Source organism: Pelobates fuscus, chromosome 9, assembly GCF_036172605.1.
Source record: "Pelobates fuscus isolate aPelFus1 chromosome 9, aPelFus1.pri, whole genome shotgun sequence".
Classification (NCBI taxonomy): domain Eukaryota; kingdom Metazoa; phylum Chordata; class Amphibia; order Anura; family Pelobatidae; genus Pelobates; species Pelobates fuscus.
In genome coordinates this window covers 25,020,725-25,045,047 of record NC_086325.1, presented here as the reverse complement: position 1 = coordinate 25,045,047, position 24,323 = coordinate 25,020,725, and the positions used below count along the sequence as shown (strand labels likewise).

The window sequence follows — 24,323 nt, the reverse complement described above, 5'->3', positions numbered from 1 at the left end:
TCCGGGAGATAATTAGTTTAAGCAAGGGCTAACTCAATCATCTCCCAGACACAGAGGCACCAGGTCGGGATTATTCTGTTTTTGAATAAGGACCCAATGCTGGGGGTCATGTATTAAAAACTGTGCCTTGACAATAAAAATCAGTTGAATGCCCAGATTAATGTGTCGTCTGATTACTGGGAGAAAGAGTTATAATCACTGAACAGCGTTTTTTACAGCTAAGAGGCAATATCCACTCAGGATATAGCCCCTATTTCCCCACCCACTACAACTCCTATCTCCCAACTACAGTCTCTATTCTCCATTGCAGTCCTCAACTCCCTCCCCCCAACTACTGTATCCATACCCCCATTACAACCCCTGTTTCCCCACTAGAGCTCTCAAACCCCACTACAGCCCCTGCCCAACCACTACAGTCCCTATTCCCCCCACACTACAGCATCTATTTTAAAATAAAATAATTTCCCCTCAGCAAATCTCCCCACAACAGTCCAACCACTCTCTCCCCACTACAGCTCCTATTTCCGCATTACAGCCCAAGGTCCACACACTCCACCTCCAGTCCCCCACTAAAGCCACTAATCCCCACATAACAACCTGTTCTGAAAAAAAGAATGTACATGTGGGTGGTGCATGTATGGGTATAGCTTGCAGGCTGATGGGCACAAAAGAACCCCATGTTCTCCTACTGCCATAGTCCCCATGAGTTGTCAGTCCACCCCTGGTTAGAATACATACAGAGAGTTACAGAGTTTCAGTAAACACAGAGTTAGAATACACAGAGAGAATTACATTGTTTGAGTTGGCAATCAGCTGCTTATTCCTGATACATTCCTCAGCCAGAGAAGGAATTGAGACATGCTTTTATGGAATTAGCTTTGTAATGTCAACATTTATTAAAGCATTTGTGTTAAACCTTTAGCCCTCTTTTGTTACAGACCTACTGTACATCGGTTTCGGCACACCACAACCGACTTATGTATACTACTAATTTGTTCGGCTTTTGTCCCCGACCACAAATACACAGTTAGAATACACAGAGAGTCACAGAGTTTGAGTAAATACAGAGCTAGAATACATACAGAGAGTTACAGAGTTTGAGTAAATACAGAGTTAGAATACATACAGAGAGTTACAGAGTTTGAGCAAATACGGAGTTAGAATATACACAACATGTTACAGAGTTAGAGTTACAGGTTTTGAGTAAATGGAGAGTTAGACTACACAGAGAGAGTTACAGAGTTTGGGTAAATACAGAATTAGAATACACACATAGAGTTACAGAGTTTAAGTAAATACGGAGGTAGAATACATACAGAGAGAGTTACAGAGTTTGAGTAAATATGGAGTTAGAATACACAGAGAGTTTGAGTAAATACAAAGTTAGAATACATACAGAGAGTTACAAAGTTTCAGTAAATACAAAGTTAGAATACACAGAGTTACAGAGTTTGAGTAAATACGAAGTTAGAATACACAGAGAGAGTTACAGAGTTTGGGTAAATACGAAGTTAGACTACACAGAGAGAGTTAGAGAGTTTGGGTAAATACGAACTTAGAATACATACAGAGAGTTACAGAGTTTGAGTAAATACAGAGTTAGAATACATAGAGAGAGTTACAGAGTTTGAGTAAATACGAAGTTAGAATACACAGAGAGAGTTAGAGAGTTTGAGTAAATACGAAGTTAGAATACACAGAGAGTTACAGAGTTTGAGTAAATACGAAGTTAGAATACATACAGAGAATTACAGAGTTTGAGTAAATACAGAGTTAGAATACAGAGAGAGTAACAGAGTTGGAGTAAATACGAAGTTAGAATACACAGAGAGAGTTACAGAGTTTGGGTAAATATGAAGGTAGAATACATACAGAGAGTTACAGAGTTTGAGTCAATACAGAGTTAGAATACACAGAGAGTTACAGAGTTTGTGTAAATACGAAGTTAGAATACATACAGAGAGTTACAGAGTTTGAGTCAATACGAAGTTAGAATACACAGAGAGTTACAGAGTTTGAGTAAATATGAAGGTAGAATACACAGAGAGAGTTACAGAGTTTGAGTAAATACGAAGGTAGAATACATACAGAGAGTTAAAGAGTTTGAGTAAATACGAAGTTAGAATACATACAGAGAGTTACAGAGTTTGAGTAAATACGAAGTTAGAATACATACAGAGAGTTAGAGTTTGAGTAAATACAGAGTTAGAATACAGAGAGAGTAACAGAGTTGGATTAAATACGAAGGTAGAATACATACAGAGAGTTACAGAGTTTGAGTAAATACAAAGTTAGAATACACAGAGAGTTACAGAGTTTGAGTAAATACGAAGTTAGAATACACAGAGAGTTACAGAGTTTGAGTAAATACGAAGTTAGAATACACAGAGAGTTACAGAGTTTGAGTAAATACGAAGTTAGAATAGACAGAGAGAGTTACAGAGTTTGAGTAAATACAGAGTTAGAATACATAGAGAGAGTTACAGAGTTTGAGTAAATACGAAGTTAGAATACACAGAGAGAGTTAGAGAGTTTGAGTAAATACGAAGTTAGAATACACAGAGAGTTACAGAGTTTGAGTAAATACGAAGTTAGAATACATACAGAGAATTACAGAGTTTGAGTAAATACAGAGTTAGAATACAGAGAGAGTAACAGAGTTGGAGTAAATACGAAGTTAGAATACACAGAGAGAGTTACAGAGTTTGGGTAAATATGAAGGTAGAATACATACAGAGAGTTACAGAGTTTGAGTCAATACAGAGTTAGAATACACAGAGAGTTACAGAGTTTGTGTAAATACGAAGTTAGAATACATACAGAGAGTTACAGAGTTTGAGTCAATACGAAGTTAGAATACACAGAGAGTTACAGAGTTTGAGTAAATATGAAGGTAGAATACACAGAGAGAGTTACAGAGTTTGAGTAAATACGAAGGTAGAATACATACAGAGAGTTAAAGAGTTTGAGTAAATACGAAGTTAGAATACATACAGAGAGTTACAGAGTTTGAGTAAATACGAAGTTAGAATACATACAGAGAGTTAGAGTTTGAGTAAATACAGAGTTAGAATACAGAGAGAGTAACAGAGTTGGATTAAATACGAAGGTAGAATACATACAGAGAGTTACAGAGTTTGAGTAAATACAAAGTTAGAATACACAGAGAGTTACAGAGTTTGAGTAAATACGAAGTTAGAATACACAGAGAGTTACAGAGTTTGAGTAAATACGAAGTTAGAATACACAGAGAGTTACAGAGTTTGAGTAAATACGAAGTTAGAATAGACAGAGAGAGTTACAGAGTTTGAGTAAATACAGAGTTGGAATACACAGAGAGAGTTACAGAGTTTGAGTAAATACGAAGTTAGAATACACAGAGAGAATTACAGAGTTTGAGTAAATACGAAGTTAGAATACACAGAGAGAATTACAGAGTTTGAGTAAATACAGAGTTAGAATACACAGAGAGTTACAGAGTTTGAGTAAATACGAAGTTAGAATACATACAGAGAGTTACAGAGTTTGAGTAAATACAGAGTTAGAATACACAGTTACAGAGTTTGAGTAAATACGAAGTTAGAATACACAGAGAGTTACAGAGTTTGAGTAAATACGAAGTTAGAATACACAGAGAGTTACAGAGTTTGAGTAAATACGAAGTTAGAATAGACAGAGAGAGTTACAGAGTTTGAGTAAATACAGAGTTGGAATACACAGAGAGAGTTACAGAGTTTGAGTAAATACGAAGTTAGAATACACAGAGAGAATTACAGAGTTTGAGTAAATACAGAGTTAGAATACACAGAGAGTTACAGAGTTTGAGTAAATACGAAGTTAGAATACATACAGAGAGTTACAGAGTTTGAGTAAATACAGAGTTAGAATACACAGTTACAGAGTTTGAGTAAATACGAAGTTAGAATACATACAGAGAGTTACAGAGTTTGAGTAAATACAGAGTTAGAATACACAGAGAGTTACAGAGTTTGAGTAAATACGAAGTTAGAATACATACAGAGAGTTATAGAGTTTGAGTAAATACGAAGTTAGAATACACAGAGAGTTACAGAGTTTGAGTAAATACGAAGTTAGAATACACAGAGAGTTACAGAGTTTGAGTAAATACGAAGTTAGAATACATACAGAGAGTTACAGAGTTTGAGTAAATACGAAGTTAGAATACATACAGAGAGTTACAGAGTTTGAGTAAATACGAAGTTAGAATACACAGAGAGTTACAGAGTTTGAGTAAATACGAAGTTAGAATAGACAGAGAGAGTTACAGAGTTTGAGTAAATACAGAGTTGGAATACACAGAGAGAGTTACAGAGTTTGAGTAAATACGAAGTTAGAATACACAGAGAGAATTACAGAGTTTGAGTAAATACGAAGTTAGAATACACAGAGAGAATTACAGAGTTTGAGTAAATACAGAGTTAGAATACACAGAGAGTTACAGAGTTTGAGTAAATACGAAGTTAGAATACATACAGAGAGTTACAGAGTTTGAGTAAATACAGAGTTAGAATACACAGTTACAGAGTTTGAGTAAATACGAAGTTAGAATACACAGAGAGTTACAGAGTTTGAGTAAATACGAAGTTAGAATACACAGAGAGTTACAGAGTTTGAGTAAATACGAAGTTAGAATAGACAGAGAGAGTTACAGAGTTTGAGTAAATACAGAGTTGGAATACACAGAGAGAGTTACAGAGTTTGAGTAAATACGAAGTTAGAATACACAGAGAGAATTACAGAGTTTGAGTAAATACAGAGTTAGAATACACAGTTACAGAGTTTGAGTAAATACGAAGTTAGAATACATACAGAGAGTTACAGAGTTTGAGTAAATACGAAGTTAGAATACATACAGAGAGTTACAGAGTTTGAGTAAATACAGAGTTAGAATACACAGAGAGTTACAGAGTTTGAGTAAATACGAAGTTAGAATACATACAGAGAGTTATAGAGTTTGAGTAAATACGAAGTTAGAATACACAGAGAGTTACAGAGTTTGAGTAAATACGAAGTTAGAATACACAGAGAGTTACAGAGTTTGAGTAAATACGAAGTTAGAATACATACAGAGAGTTACAGAGTTTGAGTAAATACGAAGTTAGAATACATACAGAGAGTTACAGAGTTTGAGTAAATACGAAGTTAGAATACACAGAGAGTTACAGAGTTTGAGTAAATACGAAGTTAGAATACACAGAGTTACAGAGTTTGAGTAAATACGAAGTTAGAATACACAGAGAGTTACAGAGTTTGAGTAAACACAGAGTTAGAATACATACAGAGAGTTATAGTTTAGGTGAATACAGTTGAAAACACAGAGTTAGAGTTTTTCAGTGAATACAGATTCAGAACCTCCCCCCACCCCCACTACAGCTCCAGTCCACCACATTACAACCTATTCAGAAAGAAGGATGTACATGTGAGCAGTGATGTATCTATCAGAGGTAAACAAGGCATTTGCCTTGGGCGGCACTTTGCAGGGGGCGGCAAAAAAAGCCACCCCTATGGCCGAGGCAGATCCCTTGTTTGCCTTGTGTCCTGGGGGGCTCAAGAGCTGGCCACTTTTGAGCCCCTCCAAGGCAGGCAGCAAGGGAGTATGCTCACATGAGCTCTTCCTGCTCAGCTCCCTCGCGCGCCACTTAACGAAGTCGGGAGCCATAATATGACGTCACTCGAGCTCCCGGCATCACTAAGCGGAGCTGAGCAGGAAAATCAGAGCTCCCTCGCCGCCTACTCAGCCTATCCACCCCCTGCCTGCCCGCGCAGCAGCCCCACTGGACCGCATGTAAGTAATCCACTCCAGCACTCCCAGGGAGGCTGGGAGGATTTAAATTGAAATTACAAAAATAATAATAATTTGTGAGTGTTGGTGCAAATGTGTGTTTGTGTCTGCAAGTGAATGTGTGTCTAAATGTGTGTGTGTCTGTAAGTGTGTATGTCTAAGTGTGTGTATGTCTGTGTGTATGTGTGTCTGTAAGTGTGTATGTGTTGCCAGTGAGTGTGTATGTGTCGGTCAGTGAGTGCATGTGTCGGTCAGTGAGTGCATGTGTCGGTCAGTGAGTGCATGTGTCGGTCAGTGAGTGCATGTGTCGGTCAGTGAGTGCATGTGTCGGTCAGTGAGTGCATGTGTCGGTCAGTGAGTGCATGTGTCGGTCAGTGAGTGCATGTGTCGGTCAGTGAGTGCGTGTCGGTCAGTGAGTGCGTGTTGGTCAGTGCGTGCGAGTGTCTCTGTCAGTGCGTGCGAGCGTCTCTGTCAGTGCGAGCTTCTCTGTCAGTGCGTGCGTGTGTCAGTGCGTGCGTGTGTCAGTGCGTGCGTGTGTCAGTGCGTGCGTGTGTCAGTGCGTGCGTGTGTCAGTGCGTGCGTGTGTCAGTGCGTGCGTGTGTCAGTGCGTGCGTGTGTCAGTGCGTGCGTGTGTCAGTGCGTGCGTGTGTCAGTGCGTGCGTGTGTCAGTGCGTGCGTGCGTCTGTCAGTGCGTGCGTCTGTCAGTGCGTGCGTCTGTCAGTGCGTGCGTCTGTCAGTGCGTGCGTCTGTCAGTGCGTGCGTCTGTCAGTGCGTGCGTCTGTCAGTGCGTGCGGCTGTCAGTGCGTGCGGCTGTCAGTGCGTGCGGCTGTCAGTCAGTGTCCGAGTTATAGTGTGTGTCTGTCTATCAGTGTGTCAAATCAGTGAGAGTGTGTGTATGTCATTGTTTGTCAGTGTATACGAGAGTGTGTGTCTGTCAATGATTGTATGCATCTATCAGTGAGTGTGTACGTCTGTCAGTCAAAGTGCGGCCTTGACAAGAAGGGGTGGGAAAAATGTAAATTACGGGGGGTGCCCGAGCACCGTCCTGCCTAAGGCACACAAATCCAAAATACACTACTGCATGTTAGTGGTGCATGTATGTGGGCAGGGCTTGTAGGGGTATATACATTGGTAGGCACAAAGGGACCCCATTATTTTCTACTGCCTGGCGGCCTTATGAGTGGTCAGTTCATCCCTGCTTAGAATACACAGAGAGACATAGTTTCAGTAAACACAGAGTTAGAATAACAGAGAGAGATACAGAGTTTCAGTAAACACAGAATTAGAATACACAGAGAGAGTTACAGAGTTTGAATAAATACTGTTAGAACACATAGAGAGAGTTACAGAGTTTCAGTAAACACAGAATTAGAATAACAGAGAGAGTTACAGAGTTTGAATAAATACTGTTAGAACACATAGAGAGAGTTACAATAGATATGCTAATATGTCTGAAATGACAGAATTTACCTTTTTTTTGAGCAGCTAAATGGGTTTCAAACAGCAAACTTTAAGTTCAGACTGTGGAATATGAACAAACACCATTTGCTTGTTTTTCCATGTTCAATGTGTAAACACAGAGTTACAGAGTTAATAGAGTGACATACAGAGTTAAAATACATATACATTGTTAGAAAGTCACAATAAATATTGAATGAATAGAGTGTTACAGAGTTAAACTACATACTGAAATGTACAGATTGAATTAGAATAAACAGCGCTTCAATAAATAAGAAATGTCAATAGACAGTAAATAGAGTTCTAAACACGGTGTTCAGATGCACAACATTAAATATTATAAGAATATTAACGAATCATTCACCCAAGGCTACTAACATAAACTTTATATAGACTACCCACCAAAAGAAATTTGAATAACAAGATTTCATCTAAGTAATCTATATATTGCAGTAGTGAAAGCATCTTTTCAAATATACATTAAAATATATACTACCGACATTAAGGACATAATGGACGTTGACGTAGACATTCAGTATTCAATTGGTGACAATGTTATATAGGTGCCCTTACTAGCAGTTTGGGAGCAGCAGAGACAAACAAAATGCTGAAATACACACATATCCTACAGTATTCTACTTGTTTTTAAAGGGACACCTGAACAACTTCAGCTTAATGAAGTTGTTCATGTGAGAACTATAGCTCCCTGCAGCCATTCTCATGTAAACACTGTATTTTCTGAGAAAATGCAGTGTTTACATTGAAAGCTAGGAACACCTCCAGGTGCAGTCACTCAGAGTGAACCAGAGGGACTTCGGAGTTGATGGAGACATAATAGTCCTCCATCCACTCAGATCTGCTGTCAGCAGAGCACAGGGAAGCACTGTGCACAGCATCCTGTGATTCAGTATCTCCTCCCTCTGCATGCAGACACTGAACTTTCCTCATAGAGATTCATTGATTCAATTCATCTCTATGAGGAGATGCTGATTGGCCAGGGCTGTGTTTGAATCATGCTGACTCTGCGCCTGATCTGCCTCTTTGTCAGTCTCAGCCAATCCTATGGGGAAGCATTGTGATTGGATCAGGCTACCACATGTCAGCAGACTGCTTGTTTTTCTGAGTCTAACAGCATGCAGATTTAGAGCTTCAGGCTTGAATACAGTAAGATTTGTACGATATTTATGGAGGCCTGAGGGGCCCAGGGAGGCTAGATGGTGGTGTTAACACTATAGGGTCAGGAATACATGTTTGTGTTCCTGACCCTATAGCGATCCTTTGATGACCATGTTTTTTTGCTGTTTACTTGTATACATTATAGCGACTGATAAACAGGCTGATGCAGCAGACTTTGTAAATAATAATGTGCACCTGCCAATGGCATTTAGAGTCCATTAATATGACTCGAAACAGAGGACAACATAAGCAGACAGCTTCCCAAGTATGAGAGACAGAGGCAAAAATAGGAAATGGCAGAGAAACCATAAAGAAACGTGGAACCTAATTTAACAAGCTTAGACTTTGAAAAAAATAAAGCTATTGTGATACATATATTTAGTCTTTTTTTTATCTGCATTAAAATTGGCATAACAGGCTCAAAGTAAAAATGTGTACGATCTGTCAATCAAGCAGCAAGAATTCTACCTTCTGGTCTACTTGTGTCAGTTTTGTCCAAGTAGTGAATACAACGTGCGCACACTACACACACAATGTGGACAGATCTCTCTCACGTACCTGGCTGGCGCTATGGCATGGCTGCGATTCTACTTGTGCAGTATAACTTATCCTATGTGACTTTAACCCAAATGTGTCCCTTTAAGTTATTTAAAGCTCACCCGTGAAAGAATGGCACAGTGGGAATCATTCAAACTATCGTTTATTACAGTACGTGTATTGATGATACAATTATACATTATGACAATGAAGTGAATGTGTGTATGATGGAACATGTAGCCCTCTACTTTAATCTATACATTTACAGGTGATTTCACTAGCATGATGTATAGATATAATATAAATGACACGGGAAATATAAAGGACATGAAAGAAACCTTTGATTCCATACATGTACACTTTTAGAGTTCTCCCTCAACCAAAAACAATGGATCAAAAAGAAAATACAAATCTGAAAGTGTGCTATTTGATAGATAATTTCCTAACTCTAAGATTTTATGCCACCATATGGTATTACTGCTATAGTGTACAAAAACAAACAAAAAAACTCAATTACAATTTATATAGCCATAGAAAAAGACCACTTCTTACATACTAAACTGCGGAGAAGGAAACAAAGAATATAGGGGGATCCCTCTGGATTTAAAGGAACATTAAAGCATTAGGAATACCGACACGTACATCTAATGTGTCCCCACCCTAAATCAATGCATCTCTATGGGGAGTGTTCAGCGTCTCCATGTACATTAGGCCATTGCTTCAATGCTTTCCTATGGGGATTTTACTGATACTGGATACATATCGTCAGCGTCAGTTAGGCGACCAAAAGTCGCACAAGCACCAGGAAGTGCCTCCAGTGCTGGTCGGATTGACAAAACTAGAGTCTGTCTTAGCCCTACAATGGCACTGGGAAGAGTCTACCGAGAGTGTTTTACACAATAAAGCTTCAAACATATTATATTATAGTTTAAGATGGAGTAACTGAGCTAGTTTTATCATTGAAAACATGGCGCTGAGCTAACAATGTAAACAAATTTGTGACCAGATTTAAAGAAAAGAATAAAAAAGCTTTCAATTCACAAAACTATGTGAGAAAGGTACATGAATGGAAAACTAGTGATAGGCGGAGAGAGGCAGCCCCGACACTCTTGGCCTATTAGCAACGCCTGGTCTCGGCTTTCTCATTGAAACCTTAGACATCACCGGAAACTAGGAAGTAGAGAAGACAGGCAACATCTTCACAACACTGCAGTTAAACAATCCATAGTAAAACAGCGCTCACGACCTCCTAGCACCATAACAACTTCATTGATATTAAACAGTTATTGTGCCAGAAGTGCTCTTTTAAGTAACTCAAAACTCTCTCAGACGCTAGTGCAAATGTCAGATGACGCATAAAGGTGATATCGCACTCTCATTAGAATATTATTTGGCGTTTGTGATAACAGGTCTGTATATCTGCAGCAGTGATCTGCCATTACCAGTCAAACAGTGGAGAATTGATGCTACAGAAAATGAGCAGTCAGCTTTAGGAGCCAAATGAGGGAAACCATTAACAGTGTGTCTCCTGAGCTGAGCTACCTCCAAGGAATGGCTCCTGGACAACCCAGACATACCAGTTTCTTCTTATCTGATGACTATATATTCAAATACTCTGATACTACAAGCAAAAGCAGCAGTATTAAAACCTTAAAAAGAAGTTGAGCAGTCTAATAGCATGACAAATAAGTGATCCACCTCTTTAAAATTATTAGAGATAACTTCAGAAAACCCCCCCTAAAGATCTGGATGATGGAACATAGCATTACGTGGGTGGAGATTATTTAACGTCTGATAACATTCAAAGCTTTCATGTCAGTGTTATAAAATCCATGAGCTAATTTTCTGAACATGAAGATTTACTTACTTTATAATCTGTGAAGGTGATGTAGGCTAAATATAGGCATTCCACCTGTTGTGGTCCACATTTAACATAATGCTCTACCATCCAAATGTCTGGTATAGAATCATAGGCATTAAAAAAGGGACACTATTGTCACCAAATAAACTTCAGCTTAATGAAGCAGCTTTTGTGTATAGATCATGCCCCTGCAGTCTAACAGTTTAGTTCTCTGCCATTTAGGGGTTAAATCACTTTGTTTATGAAGCCATAGTCACACCTCCCTCGATGTGACCCACACAATCTTCCTACACATTTCCTGTAAAGAGACCTCTAATGTTTAAACTTTCTTCATTAAACATTCTGTTAAAAATAGATTTTTTTGTATCTCTTGCCTTGTCAGTATCCTGCAAAAATCTCTTGTGTGTGATTAAAGTGCAATTAGCAGAGCAGGAGATAAAAACTTCTAAAGTATACACCCTGTGCTGTCATATCTGATTAAAAATGAAATCATGTTTCATGTAGACTGTGTAAGTAACAAGCAAGGGAGGTGTGGCTAGTGTCGCATAAACAGAAACAAAAGTACCGTAATTTGACTCCTAAATTGCAGAAAACTGACCAGCAAGACAGCAGAGACGTAATCTATAAACCATTAAACTAAAGTTGTTTTGGTGCTTGAAATTTAAAACTTTAATATGACCAAATGGCTGGCATAAAAAATCATAAGTAATATTGCTTTAAAAAGAGTCTGGTAGAGCAATCTACGGTAAGTATTATAACTATCAAATGACTTGTAGCCCATACTGGAAATCACCACTACTAAACGGCTGTGAGAGCATCCATGGTGTATTTACTAACATTTCCTGGCAGTACACCTTGGTATTTTTACTACCAAAAAGCATGTCGCAAACTACAGCTATTACTCTTACAGAATGGCTGTTATTGCACCACAAGTATTATTACAATCAAATAATTTGTACAGCTTCATTGAAAAATTACTACCAAACCGCTTGTATAGCATCGAAGAAATTACTACCAAATGGATTGTAGAACCACAGACATTACGGAGCATAATCATTATTACTACCAAATGGAAGGGATTTAAAGGCATTATACATACCAAATGGATGGTAATAAATGATAACTACCAAATATATAGCATTGTATTATAGGTCTTAATATTACAAAATGGCATGTACCGCATCAAATGAATGATTACTTCTGAATGGTGCATCATAAGTATTTTACTGCCAAATAGCTTGTAGAGAATATAAGCATTTATTACATCTAAAATCTTGGTAATGCATCATATAAATTATTTGTACCAAATGGCTGATGAATTCGCAGATTGAAACGTAGTACTTAATGTTACCCCTCGCTGATTATACAATAGACTCAATAAAGTAACCCAGAGACATCTAAGGTTTTTCTCAGTGAAATTAAAAATCTGAAACGTCCTATTATATTCACCAAAAAGAAAATACAAGAAGTTACATCATTTAAGAGTATGTTGAAAGAAAGTGGCAAAACACTCTAAAAATAAGAGTTGTATCAAAATGTAAAGACGCATGAGTATTACATAGACAAGAGCCAAACAGAGACGTATAATGAGGCACTTAAATTCAGAACAACTCAAAATAACATAGAGGTCAATTAGGAGACTCATAGACAGACAGGATTGTAAAGAGGTGGAAAAGACAGCCACAGACAGGCTTAATAGCACTTAAATATAATTATAGACAGTTACATTTAGCTACACGAGACTCCCAGTTAGAAAACACAACTCGGAATTATAAAGAGGATATAGGATATAAAGACAGTGACGAAAACGCTCAACTAAAATTAGGAAATTGAAAAACACACGATATGTAAACAGGTATGACCAGTGATAAATATTACTCAGACTGAGTCTTTAGAGTTGAAAAGTATCTTGAAAAAAAAAAAAAATATTTATAATGGTTTTCACAACCTATCACTTTGAAACAATATACAGTTCAACAGTAGATGTCCCAGCGGACCCCATCCAAATATCAAAACAGCCAGCAAGTATTTATACAAGTTATAATATACAGTCAAAAGTTAGCAAGAGATAAAAGCATTAAAAAGCAAAGTCACTGAAGAAAAAAAAAAAAGACTGTGCGGTGATAACAAGAGAGATACAGTTTTCGAGGTATAGGCTTGAGAGATGCAAAGTTTGAGGGATACAGAAATAGGGAGATGGAAAGTTAGAAAGGGACAGAGATTGGGATTAATGACAGTAAAGTAGGGGGGGAAAGTGATGGCAACTTAAAGAAAGCCACAGCTTGAGAAAGATCCAGAGGAACACAGAGGTGCATGCTTAGGGGTGCGCAAAAAGAAAATTTAAGGGTTCAAGACACATCGGGCAAGGTTTACCTCTGAAGGGCGCATAAAACATCATTCCACAGCTAAGACGTAAATCTGAACATCGAAAATCCCCCGGAGATAAGACACCGGGAGAAGGTAAGGAGTCTAATCACATTGGGGAAAATGATAATTTCACTGCAGGGGACACAGTTAGATGGAGACAAAAAGAAAGATGGATTGAAGGAGACAGGTAGATGGAAAGAATGGTATTAAGGTTAATAGGCAAAATCTATATTAAATAAATGCATAAATCTATGTACAGTGAATGTACAAAGGATAAGCAAATTACAAAAAAATGAGAAGATGTGTTATGGATAGAGAGTGGGATGTTAAGTATATCATAGAGCTGAGAGAGGATGGTTAGTGATATATATTTACAAATACAGCCAGAGATGGAGTGGAAATTATAAGGGATGTTCAATTAAAAGGAAAAAAACAAAGGAGCAATAAAAGGGGGTAGAAAAAAAAGGGAGAAAGATGGGGGGGGAGAGAGAAAGGGGGAAGAGGGGAGGAGAAGAGGAGAAATAGTCTAAAAAAAAAACCAGGCCGTCAGGTTTTGCAGCTGGAAATCTAAAGAGAGGGAGGGGGGAGGAGGAGGGAAACGGAGAGATGGAGAGAGAGAGAGCGCGGAGGAGGAGGAGGAGGGAAGGATGCTCAGAATGAGATGCTGCATCAGATAGAGGAGGTGGAGAGAGGAGGGAGGGATAGGAGTAGAGATGAGAAAGAAGAGAGGAGGGAGGACAGAGAAAAATAAATGAATGGATGAAGGAGAAAGATGAAAAGGAGAAATAGGAGATAATGTCCTGCATGAAACAGGTTTCTTCACTGGTCCTTAAAAGCTGACAATTCAAGTCTTCCTAGACTTCCGAGATAAGCACAAGTCAGTTGAACCTTAACACTCACAACTTGTTTTACATGGCTTCTGGAGAAAGGGATTTCCAAAATCACAGAACGAAACATCCCAGAAAAAGAATGAAGCCCTGGAAAACTACCTGTGTCACATTCCTAACACTTAAAATACATAACTATAATAAAGAGCGAATTGCAAAATCTAGGCTAAAGTAGCCAAGCTGGGACTATGGTGGAGTTGGAGATTGCTACAAAATCAGTGATTGCGGTCGAAACAATTCGGTTTCAAGTCACGGTTTAGCAAATAGACCCCTAGATATGGTGGACATGTATACCTGTGTAAAGTGCATTGGATCCTACTAGGAGAATGTACGCTTGTTTACGATAAATATTCCCCAAGTAATTTACTACTGTCACATGCCCAATGTCTTTAAAATGGAGCAGTACACGTATATCAATAATGTTCTCAGATGTAACCTGACGGTCATATATAATTATAGACTGGTCCTACATACAAATACACCACTGACTATACTGCTTCTGATCATTGCCTAATTCTAATATTTATACAGAATTTTTAGAAATAGATGTGTGTGTATCTATATAAGCACTAGTGTACATACCTGTAAAGAAACACTGATATGTGCGGTCATGCACTTATAATATCCATGAATATAAATGTGTGTGCATGTACTCAAATATTACACACAAGATTGATATTTCCTATTTAAATTTCATTGCAAATTAATGAACAGATACCTAGCAACCACACAATTATAAATTCAAAATCACTGTATGTTAATTGTTGTAGTAACAGTCGAAACATACACACACACACACACACGTATATTATGCAACAAGCAGAATATAGGAAAATTAGCTAAAATGCAAAATTACAGTAATTCTGTGTATTTTAACATTTGCCATTTTGTAGATCCAAAGGCTAAGGAATTATTCAATGAATGCACTAAACCAATAGAGCACTGTAAAGTATGGAATAATCTATATTTACATATATATTCTCACAATATAAAACAATATAAATATATATGTAACCAAATAGGCAGAAATGTTACCACACACCAATAACATGTTACATGTGTGTCTGTACATGGATACAGTGTAATATATTGTTGTATATTTGAGCCTGGGTGGCAGTGCTGGTGTCTGGGCATGGACACAGTATAATATATTGTTGTATATTTGAGGCTGGGTGGTGGTGCTGGTGTCTGGGCATGGACACAGTATAATATATTGTTGTATATTTGAGGCTGGGTGGTGCTGGTGTCTGGGCATGGACACAGTATAATATATTGTTGTATAGTTGAGGCTGGGTGGTGGTGATGGTGTCTGGGCATGGACACAACATAATATATTGCTGTATATTTGAGGCTGGGTGGTGGTGATGGTGTCTGGGCATGGATACAGTATAATATATTGTTGTATATTTGAGGCTGGGTGGTGGTGCTGGTGTCTGGGCATGGACACAGTATAATGTATTGCTGTATATTTGAGGCAGGGTGGTGGTGATGGTGTCTGGGCATGGATACAGTATAATATATTGCTGTATATTTGAGGCTGGGTGGTGGTGCTGGTGTCTGGGCATGGACACAGTATAATATATTGCTGTATATTTCAGGCTGGGTGGTGGTGATGGTGTCTGGGCATGGACACGGTATAATATATTGCTGTATATTTGAGCCTGGGTGGTGGTGATGGTGTCTGGGCATGGGCACAGTATAATATATTGCTGGATATTTGAGGCTGGGTGGTGGTGATGGTGTCTGGGCATGGACACAGTATAATATATTGCTGTATATTTGAGGCTGGGTGGTGGTGGTGATGGTGCCTGGGCATGGACACAGTATAATGTATTGCTGTATATTTGAGGCTGGGTGGTGGTGCTGGTGTCTGGGCATGGACACAGTATAATATATTGCTGTATATTTCAGGCTGGGTGGTGGTGCTGGTGTCTGGGCATGGACACAGTATAATATATTGCTGTATATTTCAGGCTGGGTGGTGGTGGTGGTGGTGATGGTGTCTGGGCACGGACACAGTATAATATATTGCTGTATATTTGAGGCTGGGTGGTGGTGATGGTGTATGGGCATGGACACAGTATAATATATTGCTGTGTATTTGAGGCTGGGTGGTGGTGCTGGTGTCTGGGCATGGACACAGTATAATATATTGCTGTATATTTGAGGCTGGGTGGTGGTGCTGGTGTCTGGGCATGGACACAGTATAATATATTGTTGTATATTTGAGGCTGGGTGGTGGTGATGGTGTCTGGGTATGGACATAGTATAATATATTGCTGTATATTTGAGGTTCGGTGGTGGTGATGGTGTCTGGGCATGGATACAGTATAATATATTGCTGTATATTTGAGGCTGGGTGGTGGTGATGGTGTCTGGGCATGGACACAGTATAATATATTGCTGTATATTTGAGGCTGGGTGGTGGTGATGGTGTCTGGGCATGGACACAGTATAATATATTGCTGTATATTTGAGGCTGGGTGGTGGTGATGGTGTATGGGCATGGACACAGTATAATATATTGCTGTATATTTGAGGCTGGGTGGTGGTGATGGTGTCTGGGCATGGACACAGTATAATATATTGCTGTATATTTGAGGCTGGGTGGTGGTGATGGTGTATGGGCATGGACACAGTATAATATATTGCTGTATATTTGAGGCTGGGTGGTGGTGATGGTGTCTGGGCATGGACACAGTATAATATATTGCTGTATATTTGAGGCTGGGTGGTGGTGATGGTGTATGGGCATGGACACAGTATAATATATTGCTGTATATTTGAGGCTGGGTGGTGGTGCTGGTGTCTGGGCATGGACACAGTATAATATATTGCTGTATATTTGAGGCTGGGTGGTGGTGATGGTGTCTGGGCATGGACACAGTATAATATATTGCTGTATATTTGAGGCTGGGTGGTGGTGCTGGTGTCTGGGCGTGGACACAATATAATATATTGCTGTATATTTGAGGCTGGGTGGTGGTGATGGTGTCTGGGCATGGACACAGTATAATATATTGCTGTATATTTGAGGCTGGGTGGTGGTGATGGTGTCTGGGCATGGACACAATATAATATATTGCTGTATATTTGAGGCTGGGTGGTGGTGATGGTGTCTGGGCATGGACACAGTATAATATATTGCTGTATATTTGAGGCTGGGTGGTGGTGATGGTGCCATGCAGGGAGGCATTGCAATGGATGCAGGGGATTGATAGAAAATGCTGCAGGATTGGCTGGCTCTGGGTCCTGCAGGATGATGTGACAGCATGCACAGTGTCCCCCCCACACACACACGGTGTCAGCACGTGATGCATGTCAGTGTGCATGATGCTGTAGGCGTAGCATGTAGATATACACACATGAAACGTCACCCCGGGATACAACTCCCATGGTGCACCGTTGCCTCGGGCTGCAGCCTCTGTCTCTGCGTCAATGACCTCAATAAAGTTGCGCGAACGGACATATTTCCTGTTTCCATAGAAACGCGACGTCTGCCATGTTGCGCGGGGCGGAAGTCCTGTGCGCGGGCGCGGGTGCGTGAAGGGGCGGAGCTAGACGCACTGGAGGTTGTGGTCGCCATCTTTGTTGGGGCAGCTCATGGAAATTCTGTAGTCGCGGAGGAGATAGAGTTTCCAGGTAAAGCGTCACAGGCTGCCTGTCGGTAAATGTGAGGTGCATGGGGTTGGTGTCCGAGCTGGGAGCTCCTCATACAGCACTCGCTGCATGTTATTATACCGCACTGTCTATGTGAATGGATTCATGGATTATTTGATATCAGCTTGGCACATATAGTCTGATTACTGATTAGTGTATTTAGCTCCTGAAACTTACAGACAATGGCTGTCCCTCTTCCTATAGCATCTCTACTCACCATAACTACTAATCCTAACCATGGATCCTATAATAACCTTAAACATGAACCAGCTAAACCAAACTCTAACCATGGACCCGCCAACCCAAACACTAACCATGGACCCTCCAACCCAAACACTAACCATGGACCCTCCAACCCAAACACTAACCATGGACCTGCCAACCCAAACACTAACCGTGGACCCGCCAACCCAAACACTAACCATGGACCCGCCAACCCAAACACTAACCATGGACCCGCCAACCCAAACACTAACCATGGACCCTCTAACCCAAACACTAACCATGTACCCTCTAACCCAAACACTAACCATGTACCCTCTAACCCAAACACTAACCATGGACCCGCTAAACCAAACACTAACCATGGATCCTATAATAACCTTAAACATGAACCCGTTAAACCACACATTAACCATGGCCCCGCCAACCCAAACACTAACCATGCACCCGTTAACCCAAACACTAACCATTGAAGCACTAATTCGAACACTAACCATGGACCCTTTGACTCAAATGCTAACTATGGACTAACTCACCATATACCTGCTAACCCAAACACTAACAATGGACCCGCTAACCCAAACGCTAACCACGGACCCTCTGACTCAAACACTAACTATGGACTTACTTACCATATACCCGCTAACCCAAATACTAACCATGGACCTGCTAACCCGAACACTAACCATAGACATTGCTAACTCGATCACTAACCATGGAAGCACTAATTCGAACACTAACTATGGACTCGCTAAACCAATAATGTCCAACAATGGACACTACATGTAGATTGTGCTATTTATAATGCTAACTCTGGGTCCTACAAAGCCAGGAACTTAGAAATCACTGACAGAAAATCCTGGATTCTGCTAAATGTAACTCTCGATGCAGCAAAGCGGCTAATTCAGTCCTCTGATAGACACCTGGAAGCACAAGCACACAAACCGTAAACCCTGACCCTTAATCCTAGGATATCTTGACCCTTGCAACTAACCCTGTGCTTTGAAAAACCTAACCCTGGACCCTACAAATTGTTAACCAAAAACCTTACCATGTACAGCTATGAAACACTGTCTGCTACAGCAGGGAGCAACTCACCTAAACCTGCTTCCCTAATGCCCACAATGAACTGTTCCCTCTAACACACACACACACACACACACACACACACAGACACATACACACATACACCCCCCCCGGGGGCCCCCACAATGAACTGCCCCCTTAATACCCACACATAACCCTGGTCCCCACAATGAACAACTCCAACTAATACTTGCACGTAACCATGCTCCCCCCTAATACCCACACATAACCCTGGTCCCCACAATGAACTACTCAAACTAATACTTACACATAACCGTGCTCCCCCCTAATGCCCACACACAACCCTGGCCCCCACAATGATCTGTTTCCTCTAATACCCACACATAACCCGTGCCCCCACAATGAACTACTCCAACTAATACTTACACATAAACCTGGTTCCCACAATGAACTGCTTCCCTTATACCCACAAATAACCCTGGTTCCCACATTGGAAATCCCTAAATCCTGGCCTGGTAGGCGTGCCTTGAGGACTGGTTTGGAAACCACTGCTCTAGAGGGTGTTCTGCTTTCATGCACCAGGGTGTTATATTATTTGTTAGCGAACGTATTGCAGCGCGAACTGTATTCATTTAGTCAGAGCTAGACAGGCTGCGCATGTTTACAGATTTTTTTAAATATTTCATTTAATAAGCTTTATTCAAGGAATAATCCAAGCACTATTACCATTGTAGCATACTCTGTTTACCGTGGCTGAGTGCCCTTGCGTACTCCCGGTGTACATAGTCAAACTGTTGAAGACCCTAATTTGATGGGTTATACATTCCTAAAGGAGTGGCTAATGTTTTTTACTCAAACCTCTTCACATAGGAAGGAGAGAAGTCAGAAACGCAGAGGCAATTTTTTTTTTTTATTGATCAGGAAGTTAAAAAAACACAAGAATTAGAAAGATTTATCTCTGGAATTAAGTTTCTCAAGCACCATAACTACTATGGTGCACAGTAGTGGTTTAATGACTTACATGGGTCTCCCAGGCCCAGAAGCTCTCTGCCTTAAATCAGCCCAGTGTTCTCAGACTGACCTGGCCTTGGCTGAGAAGTCAAATTATTAGCAAATAATAAAGCACATAACCGCTATAGTGCACTGTAGTTGTTATGGTACTTTGGGTGTTCTTTATAAAAGCAGAGCTGCAGGAATATGGTCTTTGCAGCATAACCGTTTCAGTAAGATGAAGTGCTTATGGTGCTTAGAGGGATCCCTTAATTGTGCAAATATTCCTGGAGCTTAATGGATATAACTTGCGGAATTTTCCTGCCAGCATTTTAATAAAATATCGTATGTGTGCATTGTTGCTTAAAAATAAGTGATTGTGCTGCTCACTTTCTTTTTTCCATAACTGTATTTGCCATGTGCCCATGTGCAAGTGCTGTAATGTATCCTTCAATACTGTCCGTCTTGTTTTTGATTATATCTTAGGTATATGCATGAGTCTCGTCTCCTGTTCTCTACAACGTTGGGCTGTTATAATAGCGGCTTGTGTAAGTTTGTATCCACACTTCTTCATACACCAGCACTCCGGCAAGGGCTGGATATTGCTTGGAAGGCATTTCTTCCATATCCTCTTTACTAATGCACGTTACGTATACACAGTGGAAGCGTGCTTTTACTGGGAATAGTGTATCGAGATTATTCTTGTTTTCGTATGTTAGCTGAGGTTATTTATTTATTACTGGTATTTATAAAGCGGCGACATATTCCGCAGCGCTGTACAACTAGGGCAGAACATACAATATACATAGACAAGAAAAAAAGGTATAAAGGTTAATATTTTCTATATCTCCTGGGTAAAAAGCTGAATTGTTTCTGCTCAGAGTAGACTCTGCTGTCTTAAGGTCTGAACAGGTGCTGACGTTAATGTCCTAACCAACTGTATATAATACGTCATTTCAAGTCTAGTTTGTAGAATGTTAGACCGTAAGGGTTATGTATAAACTGTTTGTGTGTTACAATAAGTGTCTGTGCTGAAGTATAAACAGATTCCCACCTGAAATGCCACCTGCTACAAAATAGTCAAATTTCTCTAGGTTACTGCAATGACATGAATGCAAACTATTTAACGAATTAACTGTTCGTGCTCCACCTGCTGCGGTAAGGGTTAATCGCCACTATTCTCTGTTTGTTCCTCCTCAGGCGGCGGTGCTCTGTATGACCCCATTTCTGCTGAGAATTGTGGGATTGCGAGCTCTCTCCATGGCTTCTGAAGCTTACACTCCAGGATCTTTCTCCGCTGCCTATGTCACCTGCCCCAGTGACAAGGTGGCAAAAGACATTGCCCGGTATGTAGTTCAGGATGGATTGTGTGCAGATAGACATCTTACATGGGGATCAACACTGTTAATGTAGTGACAGCATTATACCTGTATATCTTATCAATCTCCGTTTACGCTGCTAGTGCCAATCTGTTATCTAGTCACCATCCATATCACACAAAACAATTAACAAGCCCCTGCGGCAAGTGACCATAAACATAAATAAATTTCCTTCTTGTGACATCAAGGAACCCATAGCCATAGTCATTGTTTAGTATTGGAGATGGCTAAGAACATGACATTGCTATAAGCCTATTGATGGAATCCAACCGAGCACCTTTCCATAGACCGTGTTACCAGCTGTGTATGGTACGCTGCACCAAATTCTTCGGGAAACTTGCCCCAAACAAGACATGGGAAATAAAGTGTGTTCTGCCAGCAGCTCCAGGCTGGTCGTCCTGGATCCCCATGTTCTAATGGTTAGATTTGTTATGTAATAATTTGCCTGTTTGTGTATCAGCAGGATTTATCATCCCAATAACATTCGTTGTTGTCTCACGCAGGGGCATTGTGGAGAAGAAGCTGGCGGCCTGTGTTAACATTATACCACAGATCACGTCCATGTGAGTTCTGCAGTGTCCCTCTAACTATCTCACTGATACCGAGAGCACTGCAGTGCTAAGGGTTCCCACCTCCGTCTTGCCTTCATTGTCTGTCTGTCTGTCTCTTTCCACTGTTTGTAATGGCCACAACCTCTCCATCTGTCTTTATCTATCTATGTAAATAGATACTCTTACCAATCCTCCCTTATCTTTACTCCTTTATTTTAATACAATGTTAAACACCGATCTGCACTCCAGTCAAGCCATAAGACTTGCTTTTCCCACTGAAATCAACATCACTGCAAATGTGAGATTTATTTGGGAAAAGCAAGTCTTATGGCTTGACTGGAGTGCAGATCGGTGTTTAACATTGTATTAACGATCCACTGACTTCAGGTGGAAGGGGTTTTCAATCACAGTTTTTCCCTTGCTTTTTACTCCTTTATTCCCATAGATATGAGTGGAAAGGGAAGATCGAAGAAGATAGTGAAGTTTTGCTGGTACGTTTGATTTTCCAAATGATCTGATTTTATATCCTTGTAAAGCGTACTTTTCACTTTAGACGCCTCTAACGGTAATAACAATCAGTAATAGCAGAAACTCATTTACAGTACTCAGTTACATTTTTAATTAGGGATTCAAAGTGAATTTCTACAATATAGGACAACGTAGTCAAACTGAAAACATGACTGATTTGGGGGAATGTTTCCAATGCATATAGTTTGGCCTAAGATTTAATCTCACTGAATTAATGATAATTCTTACTTCTGGTTGGTTTCTCCGAATGTTTTTGATCTCTGCAATTTGCAGACTCCACTCCTCTCTCTGTTAACAGGGAGTTCAAAGAGTGCTAATGGATTGGGGATATTCCCTGTTATATGTTATGATCAAAGACTCTGTCTGTGAATGTCAGTGTTCCGAATCAGAATACTCTGCAGCCTGTGATAGCAGACTTCATACGGATTACACTCAACATCTGTATCTCGCAATTCTAATCTGCCACATGTACGCTAGATAAGGCTTCGGCTGTATTGTCACCTACTTGGATTCCTTACATAGATCTAGAAAGGAGTTATGAATAAAGAGCATTTGTGGGGCATAAGTGTAAAAGCTGATTAGTCAGCCAGAGCAATCCCTTGCCCCTGAATTGCTCTATGTACAAAGTGTGTGACATCTAGGAATGAAGGATCTCCTGCATGTTGATTACTCACTAATGCTTGATTTATGTCCCCCTCTTGCCAGTAGCTGCTGTTTTTTTTTTTTTTTTTAAATGTATCTGTATTTCAGATCACTCGTTGTCACTTTTCTGTCTCTTTTCGTAGATGATTAAGACGAGAAGCTCTAAGGTTTCAGCCCTATCAGAATACGTAAGGTAGGACTGAAGAGAGACTGATTTTATGATAACACAGATTTTGCAAATTGCTCTACTCTGTCTATGGGATTTCCCTTGAGAATCTCAGTGTAGGAAAGTACTCCGACTGTGATTCCTCAGTTTCTTTCTTGTTGGTCTGAATTCTCTGTGTGTGGGAAGTATTTGTAGTCTGATTGAATCCTTCGTGTCCTTTCCAGGGGAGTTTATAGCTTGAGTGATTCCTCTGTGAGATCTCCAGCATAGAGCAGAGATTATCCAGCAGAGGGGTCTAACCAGAATGAGAAGCGGCAAATTACTCATGCTGTGCTACTACCAGAAGTGGGATGGGGTAAAAATCTTCATCGTTACTGCAGCCATAACCAGTTACTACTTTTCTCTCGTTTGATCTCTTTAGGTCTGTTCATCCATATGAAGTGTGCGAGGTAATAAGCCTTCCGATAGAGCAGGGGAACCCCCCCTACCTGAAGTGGCTTGCAGAAACTGTTCCTGAGTAAAATCTCCTTTTCTATGTAATAAAGCTGCACATTACACTCTGCCTCATTCAGTTTTATGTGTGATCTCCCACCAGCTGCACTGCAGTTTGCTAAAAGAAAACAAATACTTTTTTTTTTTTTTTTTAAAGAGACATTGTTCTGTGATCCTGAGTAACTACTAGTTGTAGATTAAAGGGTTACCCCAATCACCATGATCACTGCAATGATTTGAGTGGTCATGGTTGTAGGAGTCAGCTTGAAACACCTGCACATGCTATATTTGTAATTGTGTGCTGGGGCCTAGCTGCACACGCGGCAGACATCACATTGGCAGCCTAGAATTCTGTTCCGGGATGCCTAATGGCAATTCTGTGCATATTTTGCGTTCATCGTCTCCTTTGCAGGTATTCTATCAAATTTCCCTACCTGTGAAAATCCCCTACCCTCGTCACTTCCGGTGCGGGAAATCAGCTGGCTCCTGTGCTGCACATGCGTGCTAGCACTGTAAGTAAAACTAGTTTTACACTTTCATTATAGTTAGTGCATTCA

The 24,323-nt window shown here is 40.2% G+C and overlaps 2 protein-coding genes across 16 annotated transcripts in view; one reads left to right on the top strand and one right to left on the bottom strand.

The window, feature by feature from the left end:
* The window catches only part of SYNGAP1 (synaptic Ras GTPase activating protein 1), a 271,449-nt gene extending 253,877 nt beyond the window's left edge, over window positions 1–17,572 (bottom strand). For 13 of the 14 annotated variants that reach the window (XM_063431595.1, XM_063431597.1, XM_063431596.1 and 10 more), the window contains exon 1: window positions 17,455–17,572. In XM_063431595.1, coding sequence (XP_063287665.1) covers window positions 17,455–17,485 — 31 coding nt within the window. In that variant the 5' untranslated portion in view covers window positions 17,486–17,572. Of the gene's footprint in view, window positions 1–13,208; window positions 13,790–17,454 lie in introns of those variants that run through there. The other variant, XM_063431592.1, reaches the window with a different exon arrangement.
* Window positions 17,573–17,632: 60 nt separating this feature from the next.
* On the top strand, window positions 17,633–23,831 carry CUTA (cutA divalent cation tolerance homolog). Of its 2 annotated transcripts, XM_063431585.1 has the most exons (7): window positions 17,633–17,731; window positions 20,495–20,556; window positions 21,209–21,354; window positions 21,891–21,950; window positions 22,384–22,429; window positions 23,252–23,301; window positions 23,696–23,831. In XM_063431585.1, exons 2-7 carry the CDS (start codon window positions 20,503–20,505, stop codon window positions 23,793–23,795), a joined length of 456 nt encoding a protein of 151 aa, XP_063287655.1. In that variant the 5' UTR covers window positions 17,633–17,731; window positions 20,495–20,502; the 3' UTR covers window positions 23,796–23,831. The 2 variants fall into 2 exon arrangements, with proteins under 2 accessions (XP_063287655.1, XP_063287656.1); XM_063431586.1 differs by lacking the exon at window positions 20,495–20,556 and having other exon boundaries at window positions 17,636–17,731.
* The last annotated feature ends 492 nt before the right edge of the window (window positions 23,832–24,323 follow it).

Coding starts and splice junctions, on each gene's coding strand:
- CUTA (XM_063431585.1), top strand. CDS start 20,503: ATGAGTCTCGTCTCCTGTTCTCTACAACGTTGGGCTGTTATAATAGCG. Junction 20,557..21,208: donor CTGTTATAATAGCGGCTTGT/GTAAGTTTGTAT, acceptor GTTCCTCCTCAG/GCGGCGGTGCTCTGTATGAC. Junction 21,355..21,890: donor GTGGCAAAAGACATTGCCCG/GTATGTAGTTCA, acceptor TGTCTCACGCAG/GGGCATTGTGGAGAAGAAGC.